Genomic DNA, 13,907 nt, shown 5'->3' on the forward strand with positions numbered 1-13,907 from the left:
GCACAATCAGGATTGTGGTGCGAATCTGAAGGGGCCGCATGGCACTTCCAAGCTTTTGCTTTCCCTTTTTGGCGAAATTGATACACGGATTGGACCATGTTTCAAAAGGACCGATGGTAGCAACAGCGAACAAGCACTGGTTGGCGCCAGGTTTTTCAACGTTTGCAGAAAAGTTTTGCAAATCCTGAGTCATTTGTATGAACATAACATAGGGAAAATGACACGACAGCTCAATCGGCACATCCTACTCCAAATTTTCCATTTGAACACATTATGATTGACTTCATTGAGCTAACACCATGCCAAAATTACTGGTATTGTCTGATAATCATTGTTCAGCAAATGTCCAGTGTGCTTTCCATGTAGAAAACAAGACACACTCGCAGTAGCAAAATGCTTGCTAAGGGAAGTAATTACTAGAGTACTTCCTTTGGAGTTCCAGTAAACATTTCATCAGACAATGGCAAGCACTTTTAGAACAAACTGATCCAACATCTTTCTGGTGCTTTGAAAATTGATTTGGAAAACACATTGCGCTTATCAAAATGCAGTCGGCTGGTGCATGGGAACGTCTAAACCAGACCATCAAATAATTCAAACCGCCAAACAGGACTGAGCCCAATGGAAGTATTATGTGGTTTTCCTAACCTTTCTCTTTACAGGCCAGTTGAATGCTCTCTACAGCAGGTCGATGATCACATGATTGATTATATGAGTGCACTGTGCAAAACTCTTCAGTCTATTCATTCACAGGTGAAAGAGGTGTTGCCACTGAGTGCTGAGGGTCCTCTACACTCTGTGAAAGTCAGTGACTGGGTGGTAGTGAAAGCCTGTCGAAGGAAGGCTCATGGATCCACTGCTCACATTGCAAGAGAGAGACTGTTCCAGACAGCTTTGTGTCTAAAACTGAAGATCCAGGTGATCAGATGACGTGCTAGTAACCTCTCCCTGTTATGCCCAACGTCTCCTATGTAGTGCAAAACTCCACTAGGCAGAAGACTGTTGTTTCCATGCCACGAAAACCAACGCTGGCCCGGAGTAGTGGCCCAGAAGCAGATGCTTGTCGACAAGTTTGTTGTTGTTTCCACTGTTTTCCGTCTAGTGTGTTAAAATTTTCTTTAGGGAAACAGACAGGACTTTGACCTTTATGTTACACTTGTTCTTACTTATACTTCGTGCTCTCCTATCTTTATGAACAATTGTATTAGATTTTATGACATGTAGAGGTCATTGGAATCGTGGACATAGATCTAAATTCAGATCAACTAGTTCTGAACAGTTAGAATCTTTGCTTGACATTTTATGTTTAAAGGGAGGAAATGTGGTTTTGAGATCATAGTAGTACATAGTCAGGTGATCTATTATCACTCACATATACCATATGTATTTCATTTCATCATTCTCTTAGTAAATTATATCCAGGCTAACATACTACTAGACCTACGCACTTAATCAAAACTTTCGGGTGGACTTTTACTGCTCCATATGAAGGAGACCACAAATCAGTTACTCCCCTTCAGCCGGAGTGGAACAAACTAGCTACTCCTCCGATCCCAAGTGTAGACCTTATCTGTTTTCTCTATGCTGGCCACAGTGAGTTATTGTTCAAGTGACCTCGAAGTTGTATACCAACTCGTTTGGGTATCTCCAGGTGTGAGGGGCTTCTAAAAAAACATATTTGAGCTTCCTTCCTCTTCATTAATTATGCACGTATGTTAACGCCCTTTTGTTTATTCATATCACAGTTAGGTGTAACCAATGCGCTTCAATAACTTCTTTTTCTTCTGTGAATCAATGGAAAGTGACAACACCCCTTTGGGAAGATATATATGACCTTTTGTAACTTGGTCAACCTTCAGAGATCTCGGAGTATTTGCCAGGAGCTTCTCCCCGGCCGAAAGCTTTTCAATAAATATATTACTTTGGAGCATTAATAGTGATTTCTGCTTATTTAAAAAATGTCCACCATGGCTTAGTGTCAGTTTTAGGTTCAGCTCAGGTTTAGACTTGATTTAAAGTTAGGCTTGACATCAGTTTTAGGTTCAGCTGAGGTTTAGGCTTGATTTAAAGTTAGGCTTAGTGTCAGTTTTAGGTTCAGCTCAGGTTAGGCTTGATTAAAAGTTAGGCCTGACATCAGTTTTAGGTTCAGCTGAGACCTTTGTAGGAAGATAAAGTAATGGGAGGTAAAATACTGGACAGATCAGGTGGTTATAGGAGAAGACCTTATTGTTCCAGACGACTCAGTTGACCATCTTCCCTCTAGAGGGCAGCAGCATCTTTTTGATTATATTTTCAATAACTTAGTCTCCAATACTAATCTGACAAACTGTTGGAGGACAAGAAACCCCAATGCCAGACAGTACACCTGGTTTAATGCTTCTAATAATGTTCAGTGTTCAAGGCTACACTACTGGTTAATCTCTCACAATATGACGGATAGTATTTAAAGTTGTGAAATTTCAGCATCTCCTTTAACTAATCACTGTTCAGTTCCCTTCTTCCTCTCTTTGAACAAATGTAAATCACCTTTGAATTCAATTAGGAAATTTAATAGTAACCTTTTGCTTAATTGAAGATATTTCACTACTGGAAATTTCACCTTTGAACAAATGGGAGTGGTTTAAATGCAATGTTGGAGCAGCAGCAATTAGGACAGTATGCTTCTAAACAGATGAGGGTCCAACACTCACAACAGACACACACAGACTCGTTCAGCATTGATTAGGAAGTGAATATGGGTTGAATGCAGTGTATTAAGCTTAGCCTGTAGCTCAGCTAGTCTGTGCTGCAGCATGAATGAGGAGACAGAGGCTGCTTCTCTTTAGTGAACTGCATCTTTTCATTTCATTTAGACGGGCTGGAGCATGGTCGAAGAGAAGAACCAGGCTGAACCAGCAGACAGAGTCCAGCCCGTTTCTTTGTGCAGCTGGACACAACGCAGAGTCGTGGACGGGTACCCCGGATGTAAAGAGGACCGGCTACATTTATACACTGATCCATTAATAAAGACTTTTATCTTAGATTTTGTCTGAATAACTTAATACTTTTGTCTCAGTCCCTCTGACGCCTACTTTCCAGAATGTGTGAAAGTGTGTAAAAAAGAGAGAGAGACATTTTTAGGTCAAATAAAGTTTTTTTTTTTTTTTTTTTTTTTTTTCGGTGGTTAATAAGAATGAGAATTATATCAGTTCAGTGGTATATTAATTTAATTTTGGAAACATCAAATTGACATTTGCGTTGTATGAAAGGTGTAGTTGTATTAAACGACAGAAACAGTCATTGTAGGAGATTAAACTAGACGCTAGGTGGCAGCATGGAGTCAGGAGTCAAATGCTTCAACAGCACTGAACTGTGTTAATACTCTGAAAAGCTTCTCAGTGAGCATCTCTACACCAAAGCTGCTCAAGTACTTCAAGTACATTGCTGCGCTAATGGCGCCCCCTGTGGAGAGTCTTAAGCTCGCAGGAGCCATTACAGCACAGTGTGTAATAAAAACTGAATCCAAATTTCTAAAGAATTTAATTTTTAAAGCATAAAGGAAAATGATATCACTCTCCAGTGTAAATTAGACCTCAGCTTCTAGTTAAAGAAATATTTGAAGGCGTAGGGTTCAGTTAAACTGCTCACACCACCCAACCTAACCCCTCATATGAGTCGTGTTTTATGTTAAATTAAATATAGGAAATGTTACACAAGGAACGACAACAAATATTTACCATCTCACCCTGAATGTCACGAGAAGCGCCGGGAAGCGAGTCTTTAAAAAGGAAGCTGTTACTGACATATAATGATCGCTAGATGGCGATTCTTCCACGCATCATTCAGTTGGGTGTAGAGACTCTCGATATGCCCGGTGAGTTTAAACTGTTCACTGGATGTTCAAAAATAAAATTATTATAATTAAAAATATATTAAATAATCATATACATAAGAATAATCAGTGTAATTACAAATTACAAAAGTATATTTAAGTATTAAATAATTGTTTACTGTTGTCTACAGAATATTGTTTCTGAAAGATGACCCATGCCCCCTACTGTTACCATAAAGCTATAACTGTCAGGCCCTCGTTATCGTGCCCTCCCCCGGGGCGATCCCGAGTCGCTGCCCACAGGCCCAAATAGGGACTTCCTGATCGTGTCTGTTTATTTGTGTTGATTCATTGTTCATGTGTTTCACCTGGGACTGGGACTGGGAGTAAGGAGAAAGGAGTGTAGTTCCCTTTGTTCTCTGCCGTGAATTGACTCGGCTGGAATCCCTGTGACGCTCTGGGATTCATCACGCGTTACTGGCGTGTTCAGCTCAGCTCTAGTTTTGCGGTCCATGTTTAGGAGAGATTCTCCGTCTGACTCGGAGGCAAGCGAGGTACGTTCGCTTCCTGCTCAGGTTCCAAGGCGACCTACATTTTAGGCAGTACTCTGCAGGTTCAGGTTAGGTCTGCCCTGCTTTCTAGTCTGGCAGCTGGCTCTCCAGCTACCCCTGTGTGTTTACGATACCATAGTCTGTTTCGAGAGGCAAGCGTGTTACATTCGCTTCCTGCTCAGGTTCCAAGGCGACCTACGTTTTAGTACTCTGCAGGTTCAGGTTAGGTCGGCCTTGCTTGCTCGTCTAGCGGCTAGTTCCCCAGCTACCTTCGTTTGTACACAGAGTTCAGCTCTGTCCTTAGTTTTGTATCTCCCCTCTCTGCCCAAGCGAGGCTTGTGGTTTTGTGTTTATCTCCCCTGTAGTTCTCCCCTCGTGTCACTCTCGTTCAGCTCCCTGCTCCTCCCAGTCCCGGGTTTGTTTTGTTCGCCATCTGATTTGTCGCGTTTTGGTTCTGTTCATGGTTTTGCCCATGTTGCTGCACTTTGCTGTTCATATCTCTTTGTTTTGTATTTGGTTAATAAAGTATCTTGCTTTGATTTCCATCTCTGCGAGTGTTCATCCCTTCAGGTCTGGCCGTACACGCCATGATAATAACATTAACAGGTGAACGTCATTCTTTTTTGAGGTTAATTTATTTAGATTTTCATTTGTTGTATTTAATAATCATTTAAGAAAGAGGAGAGAGGTCTGTAATTTTCATCATAGGTACACTTCAGCTATAATCCAGGAAATCACATTGTAGGATTTGTAAAGAATTTATTTGTAAATTTTGGTGGAAAATAAGTATTTGGTCAATAACAAAAGTTCAACTCAATACTTAGTAACATAACCTTTGTTGGCAATGACAGGTCAAACGTTTCCTGTCTTCACCAGGTTTGCACCCACTGTAGCTGGTATATTAAGCATGATTAAAAAACCCCATGTATCCAGGATGTACTTGGATTACCTGGATGTCATGCAAGCTAGCAGACCAAGAAGCATTCTGGTCAATAAGACAAACAGATCTTCCATTAACTTCTGTTATTAGACTGTACTATTACACTACATAGTGTTAGAAGGGTGAGCTGAACTGTATTGATTACTTAAGTGCTGATTTAACACTGGGAACATTACTGTGCATGTAGTCTTTATAAGTCAGAAGTCAGAGGTTTCTTAATAACAAAAACTAACTGGCACCATTAATGATCAGAGACTAATCACATTCCTTTAACAGACGCCCTGGAGAGCCCAAAGCTCACCCTAAACACCTCAAACTCGTCTCACCTGGGGAAGCAGTCCAGTACAGCTGTGACCACTGTAACATCTTATACAAATCAGACAGGAGCAACTCCATCAGCATCACTGTGGGTAAGAGAACAGAGAATGACTTTATAATAAGCTCGTCTGACTGCAGTAGTAGTAGCAGCTTTCTGTAATCATATGTGAGCAGCACGGATTGCTACTGGCTGTCTAAAAACGTCCATAAAAAAAGTGTGCCACTACCGGATTCACACCCGGCCAGTTTTGTGCTTAGCATGTGCTGCTCTGTTTAGAGAACAGGTATGGACTATAAGAAGTTATAAGAACCAATGAAAATTAAAGAGAATATTATATTATACTAATTAGCGCTAAATCAAGAATTCTGTGATTTACACTATATGGACAAAAGTATTTGGACACCTGCTCATTCATTGTTTCTTCTAAATGAAGGATATAAAAAAAGTATTTATCCTGCTTTTGTTGGAGTAACTGTCTCTACTGTTCAGGGAAGAAGGCTTTCTACTAGAGTTTGGAGGAGCATTGCTGTGAGGATTTTATTGCATTCAGTGACAAGAGCGTTAGTGAGGTCAGGATGTTGGATGATCACCACCCCACCACCTCATCCCCAACTCCCCAACTCATCCCATCTAAAACTATTAGATGGAGCACCACCATAATTCAGCTCAATGCTGGGTGGTTTTATACCCCTCTAACCCACGCCTGACATCAGGCATGGCGCAAGCAGGTTCATGTTTACTATCTGCTCCATAAAAAGTGTCCTATTCTAATAGCAGTACTTTTCTACAAGCACTAGACAAGCTGAGTGCTGTTTGCACATCTGTGTCAGAAATAGGTGCACCTTAAAGATGCTGAATTCAGTCCATTATCTATTTTTAGTAGAGCAACTTAACTGATTGTGAGCTGATGACAGCCAGACAGATACCAAACAGTAGCTGCCTTCCCACAGAGAACTGCTGTATGTGTGAACAGCCACTGTGGGTGAGCTGCTGCAATCACAATGTGGCCTGTGTAAATGTTGTACCAGTTTACAGCTACTGATACCAGTTCCTCTTCTTTTCCAGTGAATTTGCTGCAGGCCAACATCTCCTTCAGTGCTTCACCAGTGTTTCACTGGTGGCTTGAAGGGCCTGAAGTGACCAGGAGCTACAGCTCCATCATCTGCTCCGTTCAACCGCAGTATCCAGGAGGCTCCTTCCACCTGGAGTTCAGTGGTGAATCCAGCATCACCAAAACTCAGTCAGCTGTTAACCACTCCACCACCTTCTCCTTCCCTGAGGCTGATTATGTCCACCAGGGAAACTACATTTGTGTTTATGAAGTAACTGTGTCTTCACACTCTTTTAGATCCTCCAACACGGAACTCTTGGCCGTCACTGTGAAAGTTACAGTAATAAGATGAGCTCATCGTTTTTCTGGACTAGTTCTCCTGAAGTGTAAATGTTCCGACAGTTTTGGTTCCCATCATCAGTTTTTCAGCAGCAGCAGCAGGACTGTTACTCGTATCAGTGCCGATCATTGTTTTCCTCAAAGGGAGAAATAAGCAAAAACTGCAGAAAGCTGAGAAGATGTATCGTAGACACTGTGAGTACTTTCTGTTCAGAGGACAGTTTACTGAGGTACATTGAAACTCATAGAAGGTAAACAGAGAGTAGATACACGTGTCCAAATGTTTGTGGACACCTGCTCATTCATTATTTCTTCTGAAATCAAGGGTATTAAAAAGTATCTTATTTTCTTCTCTGCAGAACGAACATGGATGTGAGGATTACCACCCCACCTCATCCCAAACTTCCCAACTCATCCCAAACTCCCCAACTCATCAACTGCCCAACTCATGAAGCATCATCCATTATATTTTGAAGACATTTTATAAAATCTATAAGAAATCCCAAAAAGAAACATTCTTCTTGCAGACTACTTTGTTGAGTTGTTGTGGATCTCTATATTGAGAAGAAACAATGAGCATGAGCAGGTGTCCCAATACTTTTGTACCTAGTTACATAGTGTACCTAGGTACTGTGTAGAATGCCTTTTGGTAAAAATGTACTGATATTAAAAAAATAATAATTTAATCAGGCAAGGAACCATGTAAAATTCAGTAGTTCTTTGATGTGTCATGGTTTTATAAAGAGGCCTTTAAGAACCCCCTTGTTTAAAGTGTAGAGAAATGTGCTGCTGTAAAAGATGGTTAACCACTGAAAAGATGTATTTATTTATTTATTTATTTATCTATCCACACAATTCTTCAGGTGCCAGAGCCCCGGCGGGAAATGAGGAGACTGAGGGGGAGGAGGATGATGATTATGAAAAAGCAGAAATCGCTCTTCAACAAAGAGAGGACTCTAATCTGGTGCATCCTGTTACACTTAGTAGTCTAATGCCTCTCTGGTTCGTCAGACTGGAATCTGATTGCTTAGTGGGATGGAATCTGCTAATTCACTTATTTCCCAGTAAAGGCAGGGGATTTGGTTCTACTGGGAGGGACTTTGGATGTACTGAGAGGAGTTAAGGTGGTACTGGGAGGAGTTACGCTTGTACTGGTGGTGATTTTGTTTGTACTCGCAACGGAATTCTGGTTGCCCTGGGAGGAGTTTGGGTTGTACTGGGAGGAGTTGGGGTTGTATTGAACCAGGTGTAAGAGAATTAAAGAACTCTGGAATTAGAGAAGGGTGGAATTCTGGTGGCTTTTGCTTTGTGGGAGAAGACCAGACCCTCCTCTGAAAAGTGAAGCTAGGACTGAGAGATGTGGCAGAGTTAAGTTTTAACTGTATTGTGACAGGATCAGGATCACCTGTTTGAGGAAGAAGATGGAGGATGAAGATGATTATGATGAAAGTGGAGAAACAGTTCTTCCAGAGAAAGAAGATTCGGTGACTCTGATGATGACTACATCAATGTAGATGCTGATGTGTGAAAACCAACGTTGGAAAATCAGCAGCAGGTGAATGTTTATGTAAACTGTGTAGAACATCATAGTCATTTGTGTCAGTACTGGTTATAATATTGGAAATTGACTTATTTTCCCATCTTTCAGGTTCCTGCCCACTTTGTAGTTCACATAACATTGACATTTTGTGGCTAAAATTGTGTCGTAAACCAGTTTTTCATTTGTGTGTTCTGCCAAACACACACACACGACTGCCCATGTGGAGATTGAATCCTCTGAGTTCTCATAATAGTCTTCATCATCCATCTCAGAGTTCTCTGATGAGGACTACATTAATGTAAACTAGATAGTGGTGATGACGTACTCTGACCAGAAAAGTCAAGAGGTCTTCATACACATTCAGCCACTAAGCTCAGAGGAGCAGACGCTGTTCTGCTCTCCACAGCTGTACAGAGTGATTCTCTGAGTCACTGTAGCCTTTCTGTCAGCTCCAACCAGTCTGACCATCCTCTGTTGACCCTCTCCTAGTAACAACGTGTTTCCGTCTGCTGAACTGAATGTGTTTTCTTTATTAAATCTCTGACTGTCTCAATTCCAGAAGAGGTGAGAAAAGCATCTTCAAGCACCTGCTGAAACACTTTCTAGTGACAGATGTGAGTAACTGGGGCAGCGTCACTGCTCACACATTCAGACAGGAGGGACAGTGTGGAGGAGGCCGGCTGTGGTTTTCCTTCTGGGCTTTGCATGTGCTGCTATGTTGTTGATGCTCGGTGTAAAACATTAAGGAAAGGCCACACAAATACAAATCAGCTGGCCCTCCTGTTGGCTACCTGGAGAACTAGGGGCATGTCTGCAAGTGATTGCTGTGATTGTCTAAGTTCAAAAATCAGTTCAGTTTCAAGTAAGGAATAAAGGACATCATTATTATTACTGTTGTTGTTGTTCATTTATAATTAACAATAATGGCAATATAAATATATTTAAATATTTAAAACTGTAAACATAACCGTTATTATTAATAGTAAAATAAATGATATAAATGAATTGTGTAAATACAGTGTAATACCTGTAACTGTCAGGCCCTCGGCACGCGCTCAGCAGCCGGCTTCCCTCATTAAGCGGATCAAGGTCAGCTGGGACTGGAGCTTCTTAAGCCGTCGCTTTGTTTTCTCTCGTTGTCGTGAATCAGCTCTGTTACAGCCTCTGTAGCACTGCGCTCTACGCTCTGCTCAAAGAGGAAGCAGACTGATCCTGTCGTTGCCTGTTTGGTCTTATGTCTGTTATCCTTGTTGCTCTGTCTGCTCTGCTAATCTAAGCCTTGATGCCTCCCTGTTTTACTGAAGTCTTGCTTCTCTGTTTTTCCTTCATTATTTTGGTTTGTTGGTTTTTCTGCTTCCAGGTTTCTGTTCATTGTTTTTTTCAACACCTCGCTTGTGTTCTTTCTCCTGGCCCGAGCTCCGTCTAGTGTTCTGCTTTTGTTTGATATGTTTCTCGTTTTCCTGAATACTGCTCAGCTTCCTCCCAGTCCCAGCTGTGTTACTGTGTCCAGTTTGAGTTGTGAGGTTTGGATTTTGTTTCTGGTTCTGTGCATTAGATTGCTGTTCTCCCGGTTGTGCTTTGCTTTGTTGTGTCTGTTTACTTTTGCCCAGGTTACATTAAAGTCCTGCATCGACCATCCCTGCAAGTGTTTCCTTGTGTTCACTGCCACGTCTGACCAGGTATGACAGTAACTAATAAATTATTTATTAGCATTATTATTATTGAAAACAACTGTATCATGAAAACATCGCATCTGTAATACATAAAGGAAATTATTATTGTGGTTGTCATTATTTATTAACAATAATAACAATGGCAATATTTACATATTTAATGTGCTAAAATGCCTTAAGATGAAACGATTAGCCTCGTTAATAAGTGAGTCTATGACTGGAGCTGCTGCTGCAGATATGATGTCTGACCTGTAGGTGGCGCTGCTGAGTCGCTTTTCATCCTGAATCAGTGTAATCTCTGTGAAACTGGACTGAATTGTCTACATATGTCTCTTTACCCTGAACTGTCTCCATTATGTTGTGCTAATAACCACAGTATGAGGAGGCCTGGAGAAAATGACCTTAATGTGGTTTCAGACTGACCTAAAGTGACCTTCACCTTTAAGTTCCATAATGAGTGTAAACAGTCCTTATTTCCCAACATGAATCCAGATCAAATTTACCCAGACCCAGATTCATTTTAGAAACTATGAACTGAAACTCCATGGCAGCATTTGAAAACCATTAATATGCAACATTATGGGCTGTTTAATTCAGACGTCTAATAGACTGTAGTGTCTAAATGATCAACTCCGGCATATATTAAATATAACAGCAGTTTATTTGTTCTTATCTCCTGCTCTCCGGGACCCTCACCTCACTTGGCCTTGGAGGCAATCTCCCTGCACCCTCCCACAAGCCTTTGCAAGGTCTAGGCCACAGAGACCAGCTACAGTTTGTTTCTTTAGTTCCAGTGCATTTAAACATTCAGTTCAAGTGAGGATTCTACAGATTTATCAATTCTTCTGTTTACAGACCGTCACTCTTCCTTTTCATGACTGTCATGAACTGAACTACATCCAGTTTTTTCACATATTTTTTATTTTAAGATATGGTTCTTCTCATCCCACCTACCACCTGGGAGTCCATGTTCATATATTTTCCAAGTATCGGTCAATAGATGCTCTAAATTCAGTTCAGGATGAGAAGATTACAGAGAGGACGTAATGAACACGAGATAAGGGGTAAAGATAAATTTACCATAACAGTTTAAGTGTTAAATGTGTGTTCCCCTTTTACTCCCATACTGAATTTACATATATATGGTCACCTGAAGTAATTCATAATTAATATACTGGCCCGAGTAAGATCTTCCTGTCTTGAGTATTCCATCAGAAACCTTTAATCAGCATTAGTGAACAGTTCAGGTTTTTTTTGTATTGACTTCTGCTTTTGTATTGACTTTTACTGTTTTGACTTCTACATAGCCTGGTATACTTAGAGACTAAATCTATAACCACTAGACTACTATAATAACACACAAAGAATGACTTAAAGTAAAGTAACAGCAAATGTTACATGTATTATGATTATTATTATTATTAGTGGAAAATAAGGGATTAAAGACTGCACACACTGCTTTCAGAATATAGAAGAGTATATATATGATATACAAGCTTTGACAGCCCTAGTTTCTCTAAAGCAGGAAAGTACAAGCAGTTGGCGTCATCACTCGGTTATATGTTCAAAGTGTCAACAAGTAATAAATAATAGGAAAAGGGAGTGATATTGAAACATTGGCAAAAAACAAAATAGATAAAAGGGGAAAAAAGCCTTATAAAATCAATTCAAGTTTATTTATAAAACACTTTTCACAATGAATGTCATCACAAGCATTTTAACAGAGATATGGGTATAAATACCTAGAATAAAACCCAGGAATAAAAACAATAAATCAATACTGAATTAAGAGAATATGAAAATGTGCCGTCAAGCCATAAAAGACGAAAACATGAGTAAAAAATGTTGAAGTCCAGGCAGGTATGCATGTTCATGCAGTGAGGTGAGGATGAATCAACACGAGGCTCTAGATCAGGACAGTGGGTAGTAGGGTAGTAGAGAGCCAGGTCTGGTGGTACAAGGATGGAACAGCTGGAACTGGGCATCCTAATACATGGTAGAGAGAGAGAGTAAAAACAGAAAGGAGGGGGAGTTTAGGAGATCCAATAGGTAGGGTGGAAGTCAGATCACGGCAAGCTGGGAGGGGAAAAAAAAAAAAAAAAAAAAAGTAGTAAAGGTTTCAAGCCAATTTCAATACAGTGTAATACCTGTAACTGTCAGGCCCTCGGCACGCGCTCAGCAGCCGGCTTCCCTCATTAAGCGGATCAAGGTCAGGTGGGACTGGAGCTTTTTAAGCCATTGTTTTCTCTCGTTGTCGTGAATCAGCTCTGTTACAGCCTCTGTAGCCCTGCACTACAGAGAAAAAAAAAAAGAAGAAGTCAAGGTTTCAAGCCAATTTAAAACACATCTTAGATAAAACAAGGCCTTGATTCACAGGGAAAGTCCTGACTACATAAACATACTCAAAGGATTGGATACAATAAAAATGTCCTTTCCTAAACTTAGGCCTCTTCTGCCACAGGACTTACTGTACAAATGACACGGGTAGAATTGATCAAGGTCATAACAGTAGAGACAGAATTGTGGCCAAAATACATTTGCAAAGAAACAGACATATCTACCACTCAGAGAAAAAGGCCTCGAATGAACAGGATAATACAGCAGCCACCGAGCACAAGCACTGCAATCCATATGATCAGCTCAGAGTCCATAAACATTTTCCATTTACTAAACATGGATTTCTATCATCCCGTAAGACTGGTGTCCTCACCCCTTATTTCAGTCCTGAAGCACCGTGGCTGTAAAAGCTACATAGGACAACCACATGCTGTCATTTCCTAAAGTAGTGTTGGTAAGAGTCTCGAACGTGAGAACAGCTCAGCCAGTTTGGATGAAACACTTTGTTTTAAACACAGAATCTCACAAGAGACATCGGTATGACTGACTAATTAAACATTAGGTGATGCATTGTCCTTGTGTGTGAAAAAGGATAGGAACCAGATTCCTGGGGGGCTGAAAGGAGGTCAAGAGTGCACAATGTTCTGGACCATTTTACTCAGAAAGTGTTGTAAATAGTCCAGAGTTCAATCCTGTTCTGGGTGCATTCCCAACCTACAAATCCATTTCTGTTCCACCACAACTGAAACAAAGCGTTCTGGGTCAGATCTTGAAGGTGGTGGGAAGCGAGCAATACAATCAGTCCAATGCGGTTGTTTACAGGGTGCTGAGACAGGAATTCTCCTGTCACAGTCTTTGTCCTTCAGAGCTAAAAGTTTAACTGTGGCGTGTCAGCGTTATCGCAGGCAGCCAAGGCGGCGCTAGGATCACACCTTAGGCTGTGTTGTCAACGTAGGATGGAGTCAGGATGACTGTTTGCCAGCCGTTGCCATTGACTCTTCAGATGGTCATATCATCTGATCACATGCACCTTAAAATCCTAACAATAAAAGTGTCACTCAGGTCATTTGAAGTATAAGAACTGTACAGAACACACTGATTATTGATTGTTACAGACCTATTCTACAATAGACTGAGTTCTACACAACTCTACACAATGACAAAGTGAAAGCAGGGTTTTAGACATTTGTGGTAATTAAAAAATAAAATAAATAAATAATAAATTTTAAATCTCATATGTACACAAGTTGAAGAAAAAAACCTTGAGAGGAACCAAGACTCAAAAGAGTAACCCATTCTCTTCTGCTCAACACAGGATAGCACAACACGACAGAACAAGAATAAAA

The 13,907-nt window shown here is 40.7% G+C and overlaps 1 protein-coding gene across 1 annotated transcript in view; it reads left to right on the plus strand.

Annotated features, from left to right (window-relative positions):
- The first annotated feature begins 2,864 nt into the window (after positions 1-2,864).
- The window catches only part of LOC140546230 (uncharacterized), a 345,289-nt gene continuing 334,246 nt past the window's right edge, over positions 2,865-13,907 (plus strand). The window contains exons 1-3 of the mRNA XM_072669465.1: positions 2,865-2,964; positions 6,687-7,000; positions 11,282-11,288. Of these exons, the coding sequence (XP_072525566.1) occupies positions 2,865-2,964; positions 6,687-7,000; positions 11,282-11,288 (421 nt within the window). The remainder of the gene's footprint in view (positions 2,965-6,686; positions 7,001-11,281; positions 11,289-13,907) is intronic.

This window comes from Salminus brasiliensis, chromosome 23 (genome assembly GCF_030463535.1).
Source record: "Salminus brasiliensis chromosome 23, fSalBra1.hap2, whole genome shotgun sequence".
NCBI lineage: Eukaryota > Metazoa > Chordata > Actinopteri > Characiformes > Bryconidae > Salminus > Salminus brasiliensis.